Genomic DNA, 25264 nt, shown 5'->3' on the forward strand with positions numbered 1-25264 from the left:
CTGCTCTGCCAAATGTTGGAACCCGCACTGCCAAAAGCTTGTGGTCCAAAATTGTTAGAGCCCGCACTGCCCCAAGCTTTGGGGGCTAAATTGTTCCGGCTCGTACTGATGCTTCAGTCTGCGGGCCAGGGTTCAGCAAGAGAGAGAGTGAGGGTGGATGGGAAGAATGGAGATCAGACTGAGTGTGATTCAGTCCCGTTTATTCTCAAGTCTCTCTTCCTAGTCCAAGTCCCAAGTCTCAAGTCCCTAGTCCCTAGTTCCTAGTCCCTAGTGCCTCCAAGCTCCAAGTTTCCAGTCCCATCTTCTGTCTGCCTCTCGCCTTTTTATAAATCTCACTTCTCAAGTCACACCTTTAAGTCACACACACCCAAGGGAAAATCCTGGGTATATAAAACAAGATGTTATCAGAGTGTGCTCAGCTGTTGTAGGCTATTGTAATCAAGTCTCTTGTCAGGGTATATGGCTCAAGATGGCTGCAAGGATGATAGGCGCCTTCTGTGGGCTCCCCACACCTGACTGCCAGGCTAATCTCACATTCCTGCTCTTAATGTTTTCCCTGCCATGATGAACTATATCTCCTCTGGAACTGTAAACCAGAACAGACTCTTTCTACTCTTGATTTCCTTTTGTCAGGGAATTTTATCATAGTACCAAAGAAGTAGCTAATACAGGCTTCAAGTGAGTTGTGTGATTTCAAACATTTCAGATGCCCAAAAGAAACATAATGTCCATAAAAAGAAAAGAATCCTGTCTTAGTTACAGCTTTCTGTTGCTGTGATGAAACACCATGACCAAAGACATTTGGGGAGGAAAGAGTTTGTTTAGCTTACACTTCCACATCACTGTTCATCATCAAGGAAGGCAGGACAAGAACACAAAAAGAGCAGGAACCTGGAGGCAGGAGCTGATGCAGAGGCTGCTTACTGGCTTGCTCCTCAAGGCTTACTCAACCCACTTTCTTATAGAACCCAAGACCACCTTTTTAGGGGTGGTCCCAACTACAATGGGCTAGGTCCTTCCCCATTAATAACTAATTAAGAAAATGCCTTGCAGGCTTGCCTGCAGCCTGGTCTTCTGGAGGCATTTTCTTAATTGATGCTCCCGTCTCTCAGATGACTTTAGCCTGTGTCAAGTTGACGTATGACTGTCCAGGACAAATCCCAAAGAGCTTTTCAAAGGAACCAACACTGCTTGAAACAATTTGGAGGAAATACTCAGGGACACTCTTGAAAGCTCTACTTCTTTTTATTTAGAACAATAAGCTTAATCACAGAGTCTTTAGCTTTGCAGGGAGAACTGGAGAAAATACAGCTAAGAAGAGGTCTCCTAATGTTTGAACAAATTGGTCTCAGTCAGAAACTAAATGATTCAAACCGATAAGCATAGCACAATTATGAAGTAGGGCAGTCACCTGGAAACTAGTGCTGGAGGGGTTGTTTTATACCAAAGGACACAAAAAGCTTCCAGCAAAAAGCAGGAGCTATGTGTGGTGTCCACACCTCTAATCCCAGCTGTTCCAGAGGCTGAAAGAACAATACATCAGCAAAACATTTCTTTGAAAAGATAAAATTGGCAAACCCTAAGACAAATTAATCAAAAGAGAAGACCCCACAAATTAAAATTAGACAAAAAGGGGATGTTAAATAGATATTACTAAAACCCAGAGGATTATTGAAATTCTATATTCTGATGAAGTATAAAACCCAGGAAAAAATGGACAAATTTTTAGACACATGCTATATCACCTCCAGAATTGAACCAAGAGAATATAAGCAACCCAAAAATGATAGTGAGCAATGAGATTAGGGGAGTAATAGTTTCCTGACAAAGAACATCAAAGTACTAGGTGGATTTAGTACTGAATTGTACCAGTTCTCCAAACGTACACTGTTCCACAAAATTGGAAGAGAAGGAATGCTTCTAAACTCATGGCAAGACGCTATCTCCACACTGATGCCCAAACTGGGTAGTGATGCCACACAAGACAATTTTCCTGTTGAACACAGATGCAAAAGTCTTCAGTAAATGACAGATTAAGATGATAAAACCTCCAGAACAAGGGGATTTCACTCCAGGGGTGTTGAGATAGTTCACCGGGGACAAATGAATTAATGTAATACAGCATAGTTGTAGAATGAAGACAAATTATATAATCATCTCAATGGATATAGAGATGCTTTTGACAAAATTCAACATCCTTCATGGCTAAAAACCATAATTAGGAGGAACAGGATCAGACCTCCTCAGGATGACACCTGTCTGTGAAAAAACAGCAGTGAATATTATACCAAATGGAGAAAAGCAGAACAAATTTCTTCTAAACCAGAGACAAGAAAGGATGTCCACCTGGTCTACTGATTTAGCGATCACAATAAGATCCTGAGTTATGTTCTAGTTTCTTGTCCCTTCTTTTCCTTTCTTTTTCTTCCCCCAGATAGTCTCAAGTAGCCCAGGCTGTCCTTGAATTCACAATGTAGCCAGTGATAACCTTGAACTTCTGGTCTTCCTGCTTCCACTTCCTGAATGCTGTGATTGCAGCTGTGTGCCTCATGCCTGGTTTATGCAGTGCAGAGGCTCAAACATAGGTTTTTGTGCATGCTAGGCAAATACCCCACCAATAGAGCTGTGTGTCTAACCCTGGAAAATATGATCTAAAAGTGTGTTTATCCTTTTTTACTTTACTTTTGGTGGTAATGAGTTCTTGGTCATTGTTTTGGCAATGGTAAGTTCCTTGAAGCCCAAACTTTGAGTTTCTAGTAGAGTTTCCTGCATGGACACGTATGTAAATCAGGAATAGTACCAGGAATAGCTGGTGCAGTTCAGGAGCTAAAATTTAAATTAAGTTATATTAAATTTAAATATGACCATGCAGTTGATAGCTACTGTATCGGTTTTCTCCGATGTGTTTTCTATTTCTCTTTCTTTCTTTCTTTCTTTCTTTCTTTTTTTTTTGGTTTTTTGTTTGTTTGTTTGTTTTTTCAAGACAGGGTTTCTCTGTGTAGTCCTGGCTGTCCTGGAACTCACTCTGTAGACCAGGCTGGCCTCAAACTCAGAAATCCGCCTGCCTCTGCCTCCCAAGTGCTGGGATTAAAGGCGTGCGCCACCACCGCCCAGCTGTGTTTTCTATTTCTTGTTCAGGGGTATCACATGCAGTTTAATATTTAACAGCTGGTAATTAATTTACTAAAAATGGTGACTTTAATCTCAAAAATCTGGCTCAGCAAATATATATATATATATATATATATTCATTCCTAAATATAACCTGCTTAGTCTGTATAATGTTTTCGATTGTATGTTTTCAGGGATTGTATGTTTTTGGTATTAGATAACCAATTGGTGTTCTCTTCCCTGGAAAAGAGTTCTTGTTAGTTGCTTGTAGTTGTTGTGTAGGGTTAAGGCCTAGTGGGCTATCCCAGGCTTACTTTGGGCAATGCCTACTGCTGTTGTCCTTGTTTGTTCAGTCATGCTGTTGAGACCTTACAGTGTAGCTTTTGACATTAGTAAGGAAAGACTCTTTCCAAGAGGCCAGTGTTTTACTCTGAACACTGCCTACCCATGGAACTGCAGAACTTCCCACAGGCTCCATCGCCTCCCACATCCCCACCACTCTGGAAATCAGGCTTTTAATGCAGAGGCCTCCTTTGGAGATCGAGTCATAAGACTAAGTCTTTTGGGGGACTCCAGACCCGAGTATACTAGAGTGACATGTTTCCTCTCTCTGGGCTTCATTTTTCTTCACATCTACTGTCTCCTTTACCCAGCACCTCCACAGCCACAAAAGCCTAACCGTGCTGTAAAGATATTATCAAAAATACTTGAATCAAATGCCTGTGAATTACAAGGTTACATAAAGAAGTTACTCTAATCTAAATGCTCCCGGATACATGGAACACACCCAGAGCCTCCAGAAAGGAGATCTGGCGGGCTCCCAGGCCGGCTGCCCTGGGAGTCACTCAGGGGGCAAGGGCCAGGTCCCAGCAGCATCTCCAGCAAGTCAGCTACAGAAGAGGCCATGGAGAAGCTCTTCATTTCTGTGGGGTTATTCGTGTGCCTGGTTTGCCTGGTGAAGTGCATGAGGTTCTCCCAGTACCTTTTTCTGAGCTTCTGCAAGGCTTTGCCAAGGTCTTTCCTGCGCTCAATGGGACAATGGGCAGGTAAGAGGATTCTCTGAGTCTTATTTTCTTATTCTTATGTCTCAGAATGCCTCTGTGACTTCACACAACATGTAGTGTGTGGCTAGACAGCATGTGTGGAATTAGAACTGTCTGAAAAATCAACGTATGGATGAGGAGATGGAGAGGGGGGACTGCCCCTCAGGTTTCATTCATGTGTCTGTTACTTTGCTAGATTTACTTCTTTTTGGAGTCTTTCTGATAATACCAATAATAAATCAAGCAGAAATACTGAGTTCTCATTTACAGATTTACAGATTTCTGAACCTTTGGCTAGTATGCTTACATTCTATTAAAGGGAGTTTCAAAAATTTTGAAATCCAAATGTTTCTTTACTTATTTAAAAAATGCATTCTGTGCCTCTATTCACTAAACTTGGCAACTTGGTAAACTTTCTTATGGATTTTTTTTTTTTTAATGGCCATATGAGAATTGGTTAGGTTGAACCCATGGATTTCTAACAGATGCTTCTTATACTTCCACTGTGTGTGAACATATGTACATATGTGTACATGAGCATATGGTATGTACACACATGTGTTTGCTGCCTTTATTAAACTTACTGAGCACTGAGTTTATGTGTTCTGGATCTGAACACCCTACCGGGCACAATCAAATGCCCGTGTGTCTGAGCAACTAGAACTCTGCACAGTTGCTGCCCTTAGCCCTTCTAAGAACATTCCCAAAGAGCAGTTAAGATGCAGCCAGAAATTCTGTGACTTCAAAGTGAAAAGAATAATCTTAGCTTGTTTGAGAGTCAAGAATGAATAACATTATCATGCGCAAATATGTGATGTCTTCAGGCACAGACAAACCAGGGAGGGAACTGATTTCAAATAGGGAACAAGAAACTCCAGGAACAAGGCTGGAAAATATGCAGAGAAAATATACTGATATCCATGCTTAATAAACTTGAATCTTTTGTTAAGTTTTTGTTGTTGTTGTTGTTAAAAAAAATAATGGGTTTTTAATTAACATTTAAAAAAATGTGACCTACAAAAAAAAAAAAAAGTGTGCCCTTTAATGCTTGGTACCAAGGTCAGCTGCAGGTAGGTATATTTGTGGTGACTTGTGAAACTTGTTATTGTAGTCATCTGTCTCCAATTTTGGAAACAAAGGGTTTGAAGGCCATGAGATTGTTGGGTACTAATAGATAGTGTTATTGGGGGTTAACTCTCCAGGGTCCTCAGGTCCCTGCAGCCCTGCCCCCCCACATTCCTGTGTTCTCTTTGCCAGGTTCTCTATCTTCCACAGGCATTGAGGGCTGCTGACCTATGGAGTGGAGGAGGGGAGGGACAAGACTTCACTTCTCAGAAGGAACACTGAGGTGTTGTTCTTAGGATGGGCATTGGGCAGGAATGAAGCAAGAACTGGGTACACACTTGCCCTTGAGGTGCTAAGGTTGCACTGCCCTAAGCTTTAAGAAGCCTGGATAAAATACTTGTTGGCTTAGTGCTTGGGTGCATTTCATAGTATGTTTTCTAGACTCGCAGATCCCTAGACACACACACACACACACACACACACACACACACACACACACCAAAGACAAAACAGAAAAAACCCTTCTTTTTTAGTGTTCTGTCCAGGTTACCAAAGGCTGGAAACCTTGGAATGGAGTAACGTGACTTTGTATTGAGAGTTCTAGGTGGAGATGTACAAGAGACTGTGAGAAGCTTGAGGATGTGTCCTCTTGCTTCAAGGCTGTCACTGTTTCTTTCAGTGGTCACCGGAGCAGGCGATGGCATCGGGAAAGCCTATTCATTTGAGGTGAGGTGGCTGCTTTTTGTGGTGTGGATTTTGGAGACCAGGTCTTGCCACGTCTCACTGGCTGACCTCAAATGGGTCTCCTGCCTTAGCTTTCTTTCTAAGTAGCTGAGACTACAGGTGAGTTCCACCAGCCTAGCTTTGAAGCTACCCTCTAGGCAACGATCCCTCTCTTATCATAAGCATCCACCCCACCCATCACTTTCCTGTGTACAAAGGTTATAGACATTCATTTAAGAAGTAAAAGACTTTAGTATGAAAGTAGACTGAAAAAAATCATAATCTCATCCCTTAGACACTTTTTAAAAAAAGATTTATTTTATGTGTGTTTATGCGTGTATGCCACTTATGTGCCCAGAAGAGGGCATCAGATCCCTTCAAGCTGGTGTTGCAGGTGGTTGTGAGCCACCAATGTGGTGTTAGGGACCTAACTCTGGTCCTCTGGAAAAGGCAGCAAGTGTTTATAACCACTGAGCCATCTCTCTAGCCTCTGGATGCTGTCTGAAACAATCCAGCCAGCAAACTAATGACACACAAAGGTGTCAGTGCCTCCGTTTAGGCTTTAGGGATTCATGGGGCATTTGGTGTTTTCTGGTTGTAATTGTACCATAGTGTTTAGATATTTAAATGTACCTTTAAAAATGTAAACCCAGCCTGGCAAGGTGGTGCACACCTTAATCCCAGCACTTGGGAGGCAGAGGTAGGAGGATCTCTGTGAATTCAAGGCCAGTCTGGTCTACATAGTTAGTTTCTAGAAAAGCCAGGGCTACATAGTGAGATCTTGTCTCAAAATAAGTAAATAAATAAATACCTTTTATTTATTCCATACTAATAGGAAACACACTAATTCAAAAATTATTTATGTAGATTAGATGTATCAAGTACAGCTTTTGTTTCAAAAACACTGTATAGGCAGAGACAAGGGAGTCCCCTAGGCAAACTGACTAACTAGACAATCAATGAGGTCTGGGTTCAGCAAGAATCGTTGCTGCAGTCAATAAATTGGAGAATGATTGACAAAGAAACTTCTAGTCTCCACATGCACACACAGCCACATGCGTGCTAGGCTAGCCTGCACACACATGTGAGCCCATGTGCATTTAAATACTCTCTCACACACCACATGTGTACACAGAAAACAGTGTGTAAATCTTGATAAAGAATACTGTGAAGCTTCAGTGAGAGGAGCCAGTCTCTTAAACAAGGGAGACAGACAGATATTGAAAACTTGCCAGTTTCTCCCAAATTTCTTTCAAATCCCATGTCATATATGTCATTGCTTTTGAAAGGTTATATTTAGTTAACATTTCCTTATATCAAAAATATTGTCTTTAATTTTATTTATGTGTTTTTTCACATATATTTATTTGTGTGTGTGTGTATGTGTCTGTCTGTCTGTCTATGTGTGCATGCCTTGGTATGCATGTAGAGGTCAGAGGACAACTGCGGAGTCCACTTTCTCCTCCATCAAGTGCGTTCTGCAGATTGAACTCAGGTCATTGAACTTGCCGGCAAGTGACGCTTCTAACTTAGCCATCCATCCAGCCCCCCCAGAATATTGTCTTTAAGAGGCGATGTGATATGCTCTCAAATGAAGGCCTGTAACTCAGCCATTTTTCTTTCCCTCACCAAAAATTTTAGATTAATTCCCTAATTTTTCTTCATTCTTTATAAAACTGGGAACCTGTCTTAGTGAATGTGGAGGGGTGGAATTGTGGACACACAAGCTCCTGTGGTCTCAGTGAGCTGTAGAGACTTGCAGTAAGCTCTACTACCCTAGCTTGTCCCATTTCTCATACAAAAGTTGCCCGCAGTAAGCTGGGCGGTCCAGACAACTCACAGTCCCCGAGGCACAGAGGCCCCATGGCGGGTGCTCATTGCTCATCCTGGGTTACAGAGGGCAAACTCATCAGTGGGCCACCAGGAACCAAGCTCTGGGAATATTTGAAGGGCACTAACCCTACAACATGGGCTCTACCCTTGTGAGCTAATTTACAGTGTGTAAAGACCTCACCTTTGGCTGTTTTCAAAGTAAGGTTAGGATTTCAATATGTACATTTTGAGGGGATGCAAATATTCAGTGCTTATGAAAGACAGAACGGCAATCCTACCTCTGCATCCCAAAAGCTAGAGTCACACTAGACCACACTGTGTGATGTGACAGCTCCAGGTGCTCTGGAGTGACTCTATACACACTTTGGGTGTGACACATCTTATGTACACTATTTAAAAAGCTCCATGTTCAGGCACAGAGCATCTGTACTGGTTTCCACTTCAAGAGGAAAACGTGTGGCCGTCAGTCGTCTGAGTTCTTCATACTTATCCTAAATCGTATAAGAATGTCCTCTCAGCCAGTACTGGCTGGCCCTTGATGACAAGTGGTTACATTTGACTGTAGAGACTAGAAAGGAGGGCTCAACAACAACTTTCCAAAGCAGTGTGTCTTCTGTTACCAGAAACTAAAAAACAAATGGTTGGTGAGGTGGCTCAGCAGGTAAAAGCATGTGATGCTCTCAGCCTGGCAAGCTGAGTTTAATCCCAACATGACGGTAGGAAAGAACTAACTGACTTCCATACATGCGCTGTCTGTATCTGTCCTTCTGTCTGTCTGTCTGTCACACACACACACACACACACACACACACACACACTATATACCATCCCATGCTATCTCTGTATATATATACATATACCTATGTATATACCTATGTGTATATATATATGTATGTATGTGTGTATATATATGTATATATATGATGAATGGTCACACACACGTGTGCATGCACACATACACACACACACATATATAAAATACCCCATACCACTTCACAGTGTACATACACATACTCCACATCCCACAACACACACACACACACACACACACACACACACACTCCACATCACCTCACACTGTCCCATACCACATCCACATATATCCACAGCACACCAAACGCACACCTACACAAATACACATATACACATTCCTCCCTAGCCCCATCACACACCCCCATGCCATTCTACACACACACACACACACACACACACACACACACCACCTCACTCCACACTACTCTTCACACCCTCACCCCATCCCACCTCACACCACACCATAACACACACACACACACACACACACACACACACACGTACACACACATACACACACCACTTTTTACCCCCACCCCATACACCAAACTACGCCACACTCCTGCACATACACTAAATATATTTTTAAAACGTCTAATCAGAATGATGTCTCTCTCACTGCTATGACTTGGATCTTGACTACCCCCTAAAGGCACACTCATGACCTTTATGGTGCTACTGGGAGGCTGTGGAACCCTGGGTAGACCTAGAAGGGAATGGGGCTTTTGAGATGAGGTTGGTTGTAATTCCCAGCTTCCCTGAAGTGAGTAGCTTTCCCCTGCTAAGTTTGCTCACCACAGGTCCATAACAAAGGGGTCCTTGGCCCCTGCTAGGCACTCCTGTAACCTTGGGCCCAAGTGAACCTGGATGCTTTTTAAGTTGTTTATCTCAGGTATTCTGTCACGGTGACAGGAAACGGATATACTATGTCACATTTTGTACATTGATTTCCTATTGTACATCCACCATCTGTGGCCTTGATCTCTGAGTTCTGTGTGTTGCTGAGCTACCTGGATTTATTCAGATTCCCCATTCTTCCCTCAAATCCTTGCTAACCTGACTGATTTAGAGATCCCAAGTCAACGCTGCCTGAGCCGTTCACTCTTTTACCATCTTATAAAGCAAGGGTCAGGAGTCAGGGGCTGGGGGCTGGATGGGGGAGTCAGTGCTCACCCTGACCAGATCTGCTGACATCATCCCTGGGCTTCTGAGTCACTGCCAGCACCAGAGAGCTCTGTGAGCCTCGTGTCCTGATGTTCTGTTCTGTCCTTGACTACTTCTTGCTTTCTTCTCTACAAATCTTTTCACATTTCCTTGTATCTTATTTAAAAGTTAATTAAATATTTTTTTCTGAGCTCATACAGTCCTTTCTCCTTTCCAGAGAGCCCATTCTTCTCTTTTGATAACTGCTGCTTCAGAGAAAGGGGTTCAGTATGGGGTGATCTGGACTCCACAGCTGAGAACTGACCAGATATTCTGACCTCTGACCATCATTGGCTGAATCCATATCAACCAATGGGAGATGGTAGCATTCTCACCTGGGCTTCTGCACAGGTTAAACAGGGCAAGGAGGGCACAATGCTGTGTAGAGAAGACTTTCCAAGTTTAGCTTCTATTTGTATTGAAAGTTTAAATTGTGCTTCCCAGGGCTGAAAAGATGGTTCACTCATTATGAGTGCTTGATGCTCTTGCCAAGGGCCTGAGTTTGGTTCCCAGCACCCACATGGTGGCTCATAAACAGATGTTCAAGGGGATCAGGCCTCCCCCTTCTGGCCTCCAAGGGCATTGTGTGCACAAGATGCACAGAAACTCACACAGGCCAAATACCCATACACGTAAAAGAATTAAAATTTAGAAAAATTTAAAATTTGTGTTTCCTTTCCAGACATTTGGTTTCATATACATTCACTGTCTATCTCTCTGTCTCTCACTGTTTCTCTGTCTGTCTCTCTGTCTCTGTTTCTCTCTCTCTCTCTCTCTCTCTCTCTCTCTCTCTCTCTCTGTGTGTGTGTGTGTGTGTGTGTGTGTGTGTGTGTGTGTGCATGCATTGGAGATTTTGTTAGGGTTTTCTAGAGACACTAAACCAATTATGGAGAAGGAAGAAGGGAGGAGGAAAAGAGAGTAGATTCAAAAGCAAGAACAGAATATGTATATTTGGAGAGAGATCTTTTAAAAAGAGATTGGTTCACATCATTCTGGAATCGGTGTATTCAAGATCTGCAGGGTAGAATGAAAGGCTACAGATCTGGGGGGGCGAGGTTCCCCCACATTATGGAGGGCAAAGACTTAAAATCTTCTGAATATGCTACTCCTAACTTAAAATACACATTACATGACTAGTGTGGCCAAACACACCTGTAATCCCCACCCACACTCGGAAAGAAGATACAGAAGTTGCCTTCAGCTCCATAGCAACTTCGAGGTTATCCTGGGCTACATGCGATCCTCTTTCAAAAGACCAACAAATAAAAATCAAAAGGCAATAATAAAGAAAACACATACACACTTCACAGAAGCACACAGAGTAATTAATGTTTGCACATCCCTGGGTACCATGATCTACTCAGGTTGACACATGGAACACATGTCCTGGAGAAGGGATGCCTGGGACTCATGTTTTTCTTTCTGTTATTTCTTTCTCACCATGTCTCACAAAGCTTTAGCCACTTCCTCTCTGCTTAGAGAGAGTCTTCTGTTTTGTTTTGTGGTTTGTTGGTTGGTGTGTGTGTGTGCCAGGTCTGTAGGCAAAGCCTTCCCATGACTTTTCTTCACTCAAACTCAATGTGCTGGTCTTGAACTCCTACCATCCTGCCTCCACTTTCAGGGTAGTAGAATGATAAATGTGCGCCACTATTTCTGCCTGAGAAATTTTACTCAGTGGATGAGCTCAACAGAAGAATGAAACGAACAATATAAAGAACCTGTGAACTTGTAGAAATTATCTTCATCTAAGCAACAGACAAATATGTTGGAGCAGGGGAGGGGGGAACCTCAGAAATGCCTGTGGACAGCTCCCTGTGTTCATTTTTTTTTTTTTTTTTCTTTTAGCGATCTTTCTGACCTTGACAATTGTGTATCTTCTAGTGGAGTTCCTGAAATACCTGTCTGTCTTATAGAAATCTCTCTCTGTTTCAGTCCCTGTCTGTGTCTCTCTTTGTCTATCTCTCTGTCTCTCTCTGTGTCTTTGTCTCTCTCTTTCTCTGTCTGTTTCTCTCTTTCTCTGTCTTTATCTCTCTCTCTTATAATTTCTATAAGGTCTCTCTTTGAACTTGGAGCTAGGTAGTTCATCCTGCAGATCCACCTGTCTCTGCCTCCCCAGCTGTGAACTGCTATGTGGGCCTGGGAATTTAGACAGCAAGGTACCTTATCCACCTAGCCTTCTCCCAGTCCCAGCCTAGGCTTCTTGCTAGGCTTCCCTTTTTCTGATCCTTTGATTAGAGAAAATGAGCTTCCTTGGAATTTGATTCACATTCTGATTTATCCGCTGCTCCAGCATAATTAAATAACTGGAAATTTCAAAGTAGAGCTTAATGGCAGGAATAGGGGGATGTGCATCTCTGGCTTTCCGGAAGCCTCTTCTGTGCACATTTTAGCTTAATCCACATTCATCTTCAAAGTGGTCGGAGAGGCTTTGCCTCCTGTTAAAGGAATTTCAAGTATCAAGCAAAGCAGGTGGGGGGCAGGGGGGACACGTTTCGAAGAGCTGGGCTGGGAGGCACAGGGTGGGCTTCCACCTCTGAGGCCCTTGTCTCCTCTATCTGCACCTGAATTCCAGCCCTGTCTTCTATTCTCTGCCACACAGAGGAAGCCCTGTCTTGCTCCCACCACCGGGTGTAGATTAGCAGCCACAAGCACCTTCCCTGACCCAGGCTCCCATTCAAGCCAGCATGCGCTGCAGAGATCCCGGACCGGTGGGCAGTGCATTCTGGGAAAGGCCTTGCTTCTGGGGGCTTAACTCTCTGAAAAGGGGCTGAAGACCCGCATATGGGGCCTGTCAGCCCCGACTTTCTCAGAATAAGATTGAGTCCTGCTTAAACAGACAAAGGGGACAATGCTGTCCAGACAGCACAGTGCTGTCTGAGCCCCTTTTGGCCCAGACCACTTCACATGCCGCATGGAAACTCCAGGAAAAGGCGCCACCAAGGAGAGGCTGGAGCCCACAGGCAAAGAGCACCCTTTGTGCTGAAAATGCAAATTGTTTTTCATTTAATGGACAACTTCCCCTTTGGGAAGCCGATGAAGTAAACTGGGAGACAAAAGTCCTTCATTCTTAAGTCACCTTTGTGACAGATTCCAACTCTCAGAAGTGGTGGGGGGTGAGGACTCCGTCAACTCAGAATTACCACAGCTCTGGGTTTATGGTTTTTCCTCTTAAGTGATATTTTATTTTTTGTCAATATATCTTATTTTTAAAACTGCTTGGTGAAATTCTATTTTAATTTGCATTTCCCAGAAGAGTGGTGATCGTTCTGTGTATGTTTAAGATTGGAAAAGTTATAAAGGAAACAGAAAAACTCATATACATGAAATAAAAAAGCCTTTCTTTTTAAAAAAAAAGAAAAAGAAAAAGCAAAGAAAACTCTTAATTATATGTAGATACAGATGCTAAGGATGTGACTGACAGTATTAAGGAACCTTGGTAACATTCAGAGGGTTCTCAGACGTTGGGTGCTTTCATGGACTGGAGGAGCTCTGCTGCCCATCCTTCCCTCTGGTGTGCCCTGCAGCCCTGCACCGTAGCTCCGTACCAGCCACAAGCAGACTACTTTGCATAAAGAGATAGGGAGAGAAACCACCATGCGTGCCAGGTCGTCCAGGGTGGGTGTCTCACCTTCTCTTGGACAGAGAACCAGGCCCCTTAAAGGTTAACCACATACTCAGAAGAGGACGACCAGCATCAGGACCTCTAGTACCTGAGTTTACTTTGTAGGTTTAGCCTCTGCCCATTGAGCAACAGTGAGGGCCTGTGATCCCATACCCTGCTCGCAGCTTTGCTCTCCCCTCCTTCCCAGACAGGGTTTCTCTGTGTAGCCCTGGCTGTCCTGGAACTTACTCTGCAGATCAGGCTGGCCTCAGACTCAAAGCTCCACTTGCCTCTGTCTCCTGAGAACTGGGATGCGCCACCTCTTGGGTCAATTCATGCCTTTGGTGCGTTGGCTGGGGGAGTATCCTAAAGAGATTATTTCCCTTCAGAAGGCTGGATATTTCAATAAACCAGACAGACTGACAACGGATAGCAGGCAAAAGAACATAGATTTCAAACCATCCTAAGCCATGCACATATGAGAACCACAAGGGTGCAAAATGGCTGACTTTATGTAAGGCATAAGGAGAGAGGGAGAAGGGAGGGGGTGCAGGAAATCACTGATACAGATGAGGGAGGGTCCCCCAGGAATCAGCCGTTGTGGTCCCTGCTGGGCAAGTGTCACACTGCAACTTATTTATCTGAGGATGACAAGAGAAGCAAGCCTCTGCCTGCATCTTATGTTCCCTTTATGGATATTTATATGTGTGTTGTGTTTGTGTACATTAATGTACTCATGAGTGTCCCCTGAATTGGAGCTGGAGTTACATGTGGTTGGAGCCATCCAATGTAGGTATCGGGAACCAAACTGGTTCACTGCAAGAGTAGTATGCAGTCTTGACCACTGAGCCATCTCCTCAGCCCCTTGGTTTGTTTCGTTCTTAAATAATTAATGACTTAATTAGTTTGTCTATTTTTTACAAAAGGATGGCCTTTAAGAAATGTTTGTTTTCAAAGGTCTGCAGTTTCTCTTAGTAGCCAATTCAAAACATGCCACAGAATACATTTAGTGTGAGATATTCGACACTTCTCTCTGGGGAGCTGCAATCCTAGCATAGACATGTAGACAGCTCTGCTCTTCACAAGGGGTCTCAGGGTATGAAGCCTCATGCCTGTTGCCAGCCTTCAGGGATGGCCATTAAAGTTGGCTTGAGTTGTTCTTGTGATGTGTGTGTGTGTGTGTGTGTGTGTTACAGTACCAGTTAAAAGTACCACCTCATCAGGAAGCCAGCCAGCAAAGCTAGTATTGAACTTCAATATTGGATTGCACTGCCAGCTTGTTCTTTATGAGTCTGATATGGTCTGACGTCATCCAAGAGAAGCTGAGGTCTCATCTTCACCAAACTATAGCCCAAAATATAGTAAAATCAGCTTCTTGTCACAAGGATGTGAATTCTTGGTTGTTGATGGCCAGAGAATTCCAGAAGCAAGAAACACCACTCAGGGTCATTATTTCCATTCCTCTTTATCTGGCAGTTTGGGGACTACTCCCTAGCATCTAGGAAGACCCCCCCCCCCCCCAGTCTAGCAGACAAGAACAGACACCATTCTGAAGGCAATGTCCCTGGTGGCTGCAGAAAACAGCCTGAGATCACTCTCTCTTTCCCCTGCTCTGTATAGGTCTGTCTTATCCCAGCAGGGAAGTTCTCCTTAATATCTAGTCTGTATGATGCCAGCTACCTCAATCTCCAGCTTACCCTTTCCATCTAGCCTTGTTTTAAAATATTCACCCTTGCTGAGAGTGGGTCCACTGATTTTTCAGTGTGGTAAGAGCTCACTGTTATCCCTCTACTATAGCATTCCAGTTTGTTCCAGTTTGGTTATGCCTTTCTCTGTCAGCAGACATTCATGTTTCCCTTATGTCTGGCCCCGTCTCCGAGAGGACAGGCATGTAAGTGGACAGCAGCATCTGTAAGAGCAGAACTGCCGAGTCACGGCTGTCTCCTGATGACCAGCATTATTACTAAGTGATGGTGTTTGTTCTCCAGAGAGTCCGAAGTGTCAAGGTTATAGGCTCCCCATAAAAAGAGAGAACTTGACCTCCATTTATTCTTTATTATGCAATTTTGGAATGATTGAATTTTTGGAATGTTGGATAGAATTTACTCAGAGGATAATCTATGATTGAATTCTCTTTGTGGGACAATTTAAAATACTTGTTTATATCCTTATGGCCTTATGATATTTTTGTTTGTGTTCTCTCTCTCTCTCTCTCTCTCTCTCTCTCTCTCTCTCTCTCTCTCTCTCTCTCTCTCGTTTTTCAAACAGAGTTTCTCTGTGTAACAGATCCCTGACTCTCCTGGAACTCACTCTGTAGACCAGGTTGGCCTCAAACTCACAGAGATCTGTCTGCCTCTCTGCATTCCTAGGATTAAAGGTATGCACCACCATGCCTGACTTCTTTTTGTTTTTTTGAGACAGGGCCTCTTTTCATAGTCCTGGCACTATGTTGGCTGGGCTGGCCTCAAACTTACAGAGATCCATCTATCCCTGAATGCTGGGACAAAAGGCATGTGCCATCATGCCTGGCAACACTTTTGCTTTTTGTTTTTAAGTGGTTATAAAATTCTTCAAGTTTAGAAATTTATATTTCTAAATTCTAAATTATATTTAGAATTCCCCTTGCTTAAAAAAAGGTAATTTTTATTTTATGTGTATTAGTGGTCTGCCTACATGTATTTAGGTGTATTGCATGCATCCCTGTTGCTCACAGAGGTTAGAAGAGGATGCTGGATCCCCAGGAACTGATGTGGTTGTGTGCCACCTGATCTGGGTCCTGGGAACTAGACCTGAGTCCTCTGCAAGAGCAGCAAGTGCTCGTAACTGCTGAGCCATTTCTTCAGTCCCTGCAATAGCCTCTTAATCGTTTTTAAAGAACTTTAGCAGGAATTGTGTTTATTATAAGGCTGTCATCTAGTTCATAGGACTCACTAGGAAGGCTCCACCCCCATTTCAGAAAGAAATTGAAAAGAAATTCAGAGAAGAAACCTAGAGAGACAAGATAGCTGGGCTCAGCCAGGCCCCAAGGGCAGTGTAGTCAGATGCTTCTTCAGCCCTCAACTGTCCCGTGGTTGCTTCCTGGGCCTCTTGTGGTGAGGACATTTGATGATGTTGTCTCTAGAGCTACTACTCAGGTTGTGAAGCATTTTTTTTCTCTGTCCCTTTTTCTGCTTCTACCAAAGCAGTGCCACAACTACCTGCCATCCTTTCAACTGATGTGTTTATTTTCTTAATTAAAATAAAATTAAAATGTAGTGTGTGTGTGTGTGTGTGTGTGTGTGTGTAGATAAATGTTAGAAAATGAAGGAAGGAGAAGAGTAACTCACATTGAATAACTAAAGAACCCCTTATTGCCAGGGAGTAAAATTCAGCTCCGTGGAATTGCAAACAGATGCAGGGGCCACAGAACCCAAGGAAGATTTTAAAATACATGTGTATTATTAGTGAGAACATCCACAAACAGGAGTCTGATAGTCTCTGAGATGCATCTTGAATCTCTGAGTATGTAGCTCTTTGAAGACCTTTGTCAGAAGATAGCCAGAGCTCACAGTGCCCAGTAGCCAGGCATTGCAGGTAAACCCTTCTACCCTGATGGTCTCCTGGCAGTGGTGGAGGGATAGCTCAGTCCTTGCAGGCATAAGGACCTGAATTTGATCACAGAACACACATGAAAATGCTGGACAATGCTATGCATGCTTGCAATCCCAGCACTAGAGAGGTGGGGCTAGGTAGACCCTTGGGGCTTGTTGGCCAGCAAGTCGAATCTAGTTGATAAGTCTTAATCAGTTAGTCTCCATCTCAAAAAGTAAGGTTTACAACTACTGAGGTACAATCCCCAGGCTCTGTAGTTGGCTTCAGTGACTTCCACCAGTTTCAGATAGGAGCTCTGAGACAATGGGCCCACATAAGAAGACTTCTTATAGTGGCTCTGGCCACATAATGTGTACACAGAATGACTGTTACACTGTTGGCTTCAGCTTCACCCACAATGGCTGTTTCACTCATAACCCAGGAACTTCCACCACATGCTAGCTCAGGGGAGATGACTCATGCTGCAAACAGATATGTCACTGTAAGGCCTCCCATCCACTTAGCATCTTTCTGGTCTTTCCATTCCTGCCTGCAGCTGGCCAGACATGGACTCAACGTTGTACTTATCAGCCGGACACTGGAAAAGCTACAGGCCATTGCAGAAGAGATCGGTGAGTGAGGGAGCTGTGTGTGCAGAGCCAGCCAAGCATGGCACTGCTCTTCCTGTTCACACCTCATCTGCTTCCTGGAGTCTGGGTTGTCTGTCATCTCTCCTCCATACATTGTTGGACCCAGGGTACAAAAGCAAGACCAAAGTGTGAGGCATAGGCAGTCACTTACCCTGAGTTCTGTAGCCTGAGTGAAGCTGGAACAGGCTTAGGCACAGGAGAGCCATTTTCTCTGGGCCCTCACCCTCAGAATTAGCCCCACTCAGCCAGAGCCCTTAGCTTCTGTCCCTTCCTTCAAAGCCAGGAACCGGGTCACTTCTTTGTGTGAATGCTGTGTCTGCTCCATGTAGAAGGGTTAGAGAATGCTAACTGATGGGCATCAGGTTAAAAAAAAAAAGATGGGGCTGGAGAGATGGCTCTCCGCGGTTAAGAGCACTGGCTGCTCTTCTAGAGGATCTGGGTTCAATTCCCAGTACCTCTGCTATGTAAACTACAAGGCGGTTTACAACTGTATGTAACTCCAGTTCCAGGGAATCCAACACCCTTGTACAGACATACATGCAGGTAGAACACCAATACACATAAAATTAAAAGTAAATTATTAAAAAAAAAAAAAGACATGACTCAGGGCTGCCATGTACAGTCACAAAGGTTATACATAGTACAACCTTAAAAGACATCTTTTTATAGATAATGTTTTGTTAGTTTATATTGCTTAGATTATTTTAGTAAAAATGACTATAATCCTTATTTTTAGGTATTCAACTTTTAGTAATTATTAAGTTAATCACTAGCCAGCTTATCAATGCAAAGGCATGAATAAAGAATTATGAAGACCTTTAAAGCCATAACGAACTGTACTGGGCCAGCCTTAATTCTTTGGGGAAGGTTCAGAATAGAAAATGGTTGTGGGGATGGGGGTTATGCAGCCAAACTGCGGAGGTCCGATGGCCTTGAACTGATGAATTGGCTTTTGTTCTGCAGCTGGATAGTCGAAGTCCCTCTGATTAGGACCAGACATTCTTGAGCGTTTTCCTCATAATGTTAAATGTGCTTTTTTTTTTTTTTTAAATCAGGTTATAGGAAAGTAAGTCATGTCTTTTACATTAAAGGATCCCCCACTGTCTTGCTGTGTGTCTCATGATTGCTCCGTCCCGAGGAACCGAGTCTAGATACAAAGCTAAGGCACTTCTCAGGGAGACCAGAATGCCCTACCTGTAGCTGTTACTACTGTCTACAAATGCCTTCACTGGGCAAGTCAGCACAAAACAGCTGGTAAGGCACTAAATTTGTTAGGAGTGGAGAATAGGTCCGTAGGACAAGCTAGTCAGCTGCTCTGATCCTCAATTTGCTGCTATGGGAATATGAGAATGTCTGCTCCCTCAGGGTTGTAGAGGGGAAAGCTGTCACATAGGTAGGTTGTAGAGGACACCTACAAAGGATCCTTGTGTCTGTGCTGAAGGGATCTGAGTGTCCTGAGGTGTGAGTGCATCAGACTAGTGTTGGATATACAGACATACATTCAGGTAGAACGCCAATGCACACAAAATTAAAAGTAAATAACTTATTAAATAAAAAGAAAAAGACATGACTCAGGGCTGCCGTGTACAGTCACAAAGGTTATACATAGTCCAACCCTAAAAGACATCTTTTTATAGATAATGTTTTATTAGTTTATATTGTTTAGATTATTTTAGTAAAATGACTATAATCTTTATTTTTAGGTATTCAACTTTTAGTAATTATTAAGTTAATAACTAGCCATCTTATCAATGCAAAAGCATGAATCTTTAATTATGAAAAATTTCAAAGCCATAACAGGCTGTACTGGGTCTTATTCCAGGGGCTCACACTTGAGTATGTGTCAATCATCTGGTGGCTTGTGGAGACCAATCTGGCTCATCCCAGTGTGTCTAAACCATCAGGTCTAGGGTAGAGACAAAAATCTATGTGTCTAACAAGATTCCCAATGATTTTGATATGACTTTGAGAAGCACAGTCCCAACTAAAAAATATTTTGTTATTTTTAATTGTGTGTGTGTGTGTGTACACCTGTGTGGGAATGTGTACATGTGTACACATTCTGGAGAGATGACCCATCTCCGGTCTCACAAAAATCTATTTTTAATGCTGAGAACTTCAGGGTAAAGAGGGCTGATTGTATCCCTGCTTGCTAGAAATATCTGTGATCACTCATACAGAGAGGACCACTGGAAGCCATGTGAAGATTATTCAAGCAGATTTTACCAGAGAAGATATCTATGACCATATTAAAGAACAACTTAAAGGCTTAGAAATAGGAGTTTTAGGTGAGTAAATCAAAAGTTCAAATATTGGTGTTACATGTAAGTATGATAATCACCAGTGACCTTTTCTTTTGTGACAGTTTATACAAAACCAGAAAATATATTGTAGTATTAAAGTGAATATTGATGGCCCCTTTGGGAGTGGGCTGGTGCATGAAGACACTTGTCACCAAGTCTGATGACTTGAGTTTGATCCCTGGGATCCATATGGTAGAAAGCAAGAATTGAGTGTTTTAAGTTGTTCTCTGAACACCACCCATACATGTACTCATACACATTCACAGACAGAAAAAAAGAAGGACCCACTTCTTACTCAGAAATCAAGATGTTTTCTGTATTTATAGACATCTTGCAATCACATGCAGGGTACACTGTCAGCATTACAGAATAAAGTAAGATTCAAATTTTAAAGGTCCCATAAAATTTAAGCCATAATTAATTACATTTTCACAAGTAAAAATACAAAAATACATCATTTTTGGAAAATTTGGAAAGGATGGATAAACACATGAAGGACAAATTTTAAAGTCCCCCAAACTTGTGACAGCATTTTGGTGCATCTCCTTACAGGTACAAATGGGGATTTTCAAAACTGGGATTGCGTCTTCGTACTGTTTTATAGCATTAAACCAGAAGCAGAAAGCTAGAGTGAAGCTTGGCGTATTCCATCCCCAGCACCTTACAAATGAAGCATGTTGGTATGCACTGTAATCCAAGCACTCAGGAGGTGAAGGAAGGAGGGTCGGAAATTTAGGGTTGGTTATCCTCAGGTGCATAGTTAAAAGTTCTTATATCATAAATGTTGTTTCCTAGTGCCTTTAAGTTCTAAATAGCCTCTCTCTCTCTCTCTCTCTCTCTCTCTCTCTCTCTCTCTCTCTCTCTTTCTCTCTCACCCTCTCTCTCAGTGTGTGTCTCTGTGCGTGTGCACACATGTGGAAGCCAGTAGCCAATGTCAGGTGTCTTCTGTTATTCTCAGTGTTATATTTTAAGCCACGTTTTTTCACTGATTCTGCTAGGCTCACTGTCCAGTGAGTTCCAGCAGTGCTAAGATTGTAGGTGTGCATTGCCATGTGTTTGTGAGTCACCCAGGGTGGGTGCTGGGAACTGAATGCTGGTCCTCTCAAAGAGCAGCAAGCACTCCTAATCAATGAGCCAGCTCTACAGCCCCCAGCTTGCTTGCCTCTGTCCCTCCCTCCCTCCCTCCCTCCCACCTTTTCTGTTTTAATGTAGGTGCTGGGGATCAAACTTAGGTTCCTATTTTGTGCAATGGTCACTGTATTGACTGGGTCTTCTCCCTAGCTTGCAGCCACTTTCCTTGTTATTGTTACAGTGAGCATTCGAGTATCAATATGTACATGTTTCTGTAGGAAGATTTTCTACCTGTTCTCACACCCTTTGTTTTGACTCTTTCTGACAGTCAACAATGTTGGAATGCTCCCCAGCCTGCTCCCAAGCTATTTCTTGAGCACGCCCGGTGAGAGCCAGGTGAGCCTCCATCCTTTCTATCTGCTTTTCTCTCAGCCAGATATGGACTCTGGCTTGATTGCCAGGGCTGGGAGGGAGGGAGGGGAAATGGGAATCAGGTCAGGCCAGACTTTGCTGCATGGTGACTGTCTGAATATCTTTCTTTTCACCTCAGAACTCAGCACACAGTCAAGTGTGCACCTCTTTATCTCTGCTCATCTCTGCCCGTCAAAAACTTCCTAACCATGATACCTTTCTGGGGATCTGTGTTCTGCCCAACAAATTTATGGCTCTAGTATCATGAGAGAAGCCAGATCTTGGCCATTTCTGTTTTCCTAGGTGATAAGATGTAGCCAGCTTTCAGTGAGAGGGAAGTCTGCACATCTCTCAGTATCTGGTGGAGTAACTCTCCTTAGATACTGAAGCCCACGAGCCTTCAAGTTCCTGATAAAATGACATCACGTTCACTGGTTGTAAATCTCCAACCCAAATAGAGCTGATCAAAGAAAACACAACTCAATAATTATGAATACAAACTGCACGCCTAGCTTGGGCAGATTTACCACTACCCTATTTTATTCCATGTCTATGAGATCTCTCATAACTTGGGTTTTTTCCAGGCCATGTCCTTCTCCTCCATTGTCCTTCCACCTTCCTCTCCTCTGCTCTTCTCTCACCCCTCTTCTCCATTTGTCTCCTCCCCTTCCTCTTTTTCTCCCCTCCCCTTCCTCTCTTCCTCTCCCAGCTCCAGCTCCTCTTCTACTGCCTAATCACCAAGCTCCACTGCGAATACAGTGTAGCAGAATTAGTATCCTGCTACAAGCTGTACATATTTTCTCCAGGTGACTCATCTCTAATATGATGTAAATGTGTGAGAACAGTTGTTAAGCTGTTGTGTTTACAGAATAAAGACAAAGCAAGTCAGTACTAGTTCAGTTCACTTCTGATTATTTTTGAAAAATAAAGTTAAATTAAGTAATTATATTTCAGTAAATATTTTTTCTTTGAAAGTTTTACTCTAACTTTAAAGTTTGTCTTTTGACAATTTCTTAGATGTATCTATGTATCTCTGTTCCTCTCTTATTCCCTCTTACTCTGTCTGGAGCCTTTTTTTCCAGTAAATCCCCCTCCTACTTTTATGTCTTTAAATTATTTAATATTTTTATTATTTCTTGGGAAATGTTTACTGTCTCCTTCTTAATTTCTCCTAGATCCATCTCACCCCCTCCTATACCTTCCCAACTTTGTTTTTCCAACTTTCTTTTTCCTCTTCCTCTTCTTTTTCCTCTTTCTCTTCATCTTTTTAAAATAACCCATAATCCAATTTGTGCTGGCCATAAACCACCGTTGGAATATGATTGACCTAACAGGGCTACACGCTTAAAGAAAGCCAACTCTCCCTCTACCAGAAGCCATCAGCTGTCAATAACCCCTCAGCTTGCACTGAGGACCCATTAGCCCTCAACACTCCATGCTAGAATCTTGACTGGCTTCATCTTGTGCAGGCAACCACTGCTGTGGGTTCCTAAGTTCGAAGGCCATGTTATATCTAGAAGACATTGTCATATCTTGTGCTTCTCTTTTAAATGAACTACTGAGTTTTACTAGGATTGCTTGCTTGAGCATGGGTGGGCTGGCACTTTCTAAGGCATGGGTAATTTGTCAGTAGCTACACTACTGAAGAAAAAAATGACACACACACAGTCCTCAACAGCAGCCAGTAGCACCACAGGGAGGTATGTTTTCAAAGGTTTTTAATCCATAGTTAGTTGAATCCAAGAACGTGGAGCCTGTGAATGCCCAGGGCTCACTGCACATGCCCTAGACTCTGTGGCTGGAGGCTCTGGAAGTTCATAGAGGTCAGACTCACAACTGACATTTAGAGCAGGAGAATAATTTTTTAAATGTATTGAACAGCCTTCCAAGGCGCCTGTTTACTGACTCTTTCCACAGCCCTGATCTTTGAGGTGTGTGTGTGTGTGGCAGGGATTGCCTCAGTCTGAGCAGGCTTCATGCTTCCATGTCTCAGTTGAGCAGGTGTCCCTCTGGTTCATTTAGGTCCTGTGTCTGCTGCTTGTCCCGTGATGCCAGCTGGCCTAGTTTCCTTTCTGTTGCTGTAGTAAAACACTCAGACCAAAAGCAACTTGTCTGTGTGAAATGGGTTTATTTGGCTTATACTTTCACATTCAATCATCAAGGGAGGTCAGGGCAGGACCTTGTTTATCCACCATGATCAAGGCAATACATATGCCCACAGGCCCATCTGACCTGTTCAGTCTTTAATTGAGACTCCTTTCTCAGGTGACTCTAGGATGTATCAGGTTGATTTAAAGCTCACAAGAACACCAGGTCACTGGTGCTTAGCCCCACCACAATCCTCTCCAAGTGTGAGCTGCTTCACACTCTTTATTTCAAGACTGTCCTTCTCTTCAGCAGCCTCCATTATCACGCTTCTCTTTGTGTCTATGTTTGGGCTCCTATCTGTACCTTCCTCTTTCCCTCTTTCCCTCTTTCCACGCCTTGAAGAAGATGATTCTTGTATTCCCAAGGGAGTTACTGTCTGGACCAAGTGTTTCCAGGTTCTTGGTTTCTTGTTTAAAGACACACACACACACACACACACACACACACACACACCCCAATTGGAGAAGTGCTAACAGACTGTAAGCTGGCAAGACCTTCTTGAGACAGTGAGTGCAGATCTGGTATGCTATATGAGTACAGGCCACCTTGAGTTGGAGTACTCGAGACCAGTCATGTCTGGGGACTTTATTTATGGGGTTAGAGAGAGGAAGAGGTGGTTTCTAAGGGGCATCATCTGGGCAGTTCTCTATTTTGATCAACAGGCTTGGATAATGTTAAGCCTTTCCTCACTGGATATACTTTCCCATGATGCATCTGATTTTAGTCATATGCATGATCTATTATATACAGATAGAAGATGGCAAATAGTGACTTTTCTCCAAAACTTCACTCAGAGGATGGGTTCCTTTACTGTGCATGCATCCATATCCAACTTCTGCATCCTAATTATATCTTGGAACATACCTGCAAGGAAACGGAGTCCACAAGAGCTTGTTAAAGAGTACTATATTCCATCATGTGGAGCAGGGTGTGTTTGCAGTCCAACTCAGGTGGGAGCCCCAGGTTAATAAGTGCATCTCTAGGAGAGAGTTGTGTGTAGCCCGAGCCATGGTTCCAGGTTGCTAAGTCATCCCTATGCTTGCCCGCCCTACTAGCATGCCTTTTATTTTCCTGTCTTCTGTAGCCCAGAACCTCTGTCTTGTATTATCTGATTGTTCACCTTTTGTATCCTTTTTAATCCCCTGTGCTGACCCTTCTTCCTCCAGCTGGAAATTCAACACTATCTTCCGTGATGAAGAGATTCCTCCCAATAAGCCTATATATAGTTAAAAAGATCCTAAGTAAAAAAAATTGCTCAACACATCTTACTTCCTGGCCAACCCAGCTCCAGACATGGTACACTAGGGAGGGATGGGTTTGTCTCAGGGAAGAGAGGCTGATTGGGATGCAATCAAGGTCCAGCATGGCAGAAGGATGTTATACCACATGCCACCAGCCCTGGACAAACTACACATTCAAAATTTGAACTGCGATTTCTACTATATGTACACGGCTTTTGCTTTATCAGGAGTCAGTCCAACTATCAGAAATCAGGAACCATCTATCTTCCATTGGCACCCATGGTTCTATTATTTCCTGAATTTTCAAGGCAGTCCTCCTGCTGAGGCTCACACATATGTAGGGCCATAGAAAGATGTTACTGAGCCTCAACTAGGAGTCAGAATGTTCAGGAGCAAGTGATGGAACCACTGGCACTCAGCTTTGGCCCACTTGATTCTTTGTTAGCACCAACTTCTTCCTGGGACAATAATTCTCTGA

General features: G+C 43.1%; 1 protein-coding gene across 1 annotated transcript in view; it reads left to right on the plus strand.

Annotated features, from left to right (window-relative positions):
- The first annotated feature begins 3878 nt into the window (after positions 1–3878).
- The window catches only part of Hsd17b3 (hydroxysteroid 17-beta dehydrogenase 3), a 35052-nt gene continuing 13666 nt past the window's right edge, over positions 3879–25264 (plus strand). Inside the window, exons 1-5 of the mRNA XM_076938793.1 lie at positions 3879–4157; positions 5899–5945; positions 17519–17594; positions 19793–19900; positions 21315–21382. Coding sequence (XP_076794908.1) covers positions 4016–4157; positions 5899–5945; positions 17519–17594; positions 19793–19900; positions 21315–21382 — 441 coding nt within the window. The 5' untranslated portion in view covers positions 3879–4015. The remainder of the gene's footprint in view (positions 4158–5898; positions 5946–17518; positions 17595–19792; positions 19901–21314; positions 21383–25264) is intronic.

The sequence above is a fragment of the Arvicanthis niloticus genome, chromosome 8 (genome assembly GCF_011762505.2).
Source record: "Arvicanthis niloticus isolate mArvNil1 chromosome 8, mArvNil1.pat.X, whole genome shotgun sequence".
Classification (NCBI taxonomy): domain Eukaryota; kingdom Metazoa; phylum Chordata; class Mammalia; order Rodentia; family Muridae; genus Arvicanthis; species Arvicanthis niloticus.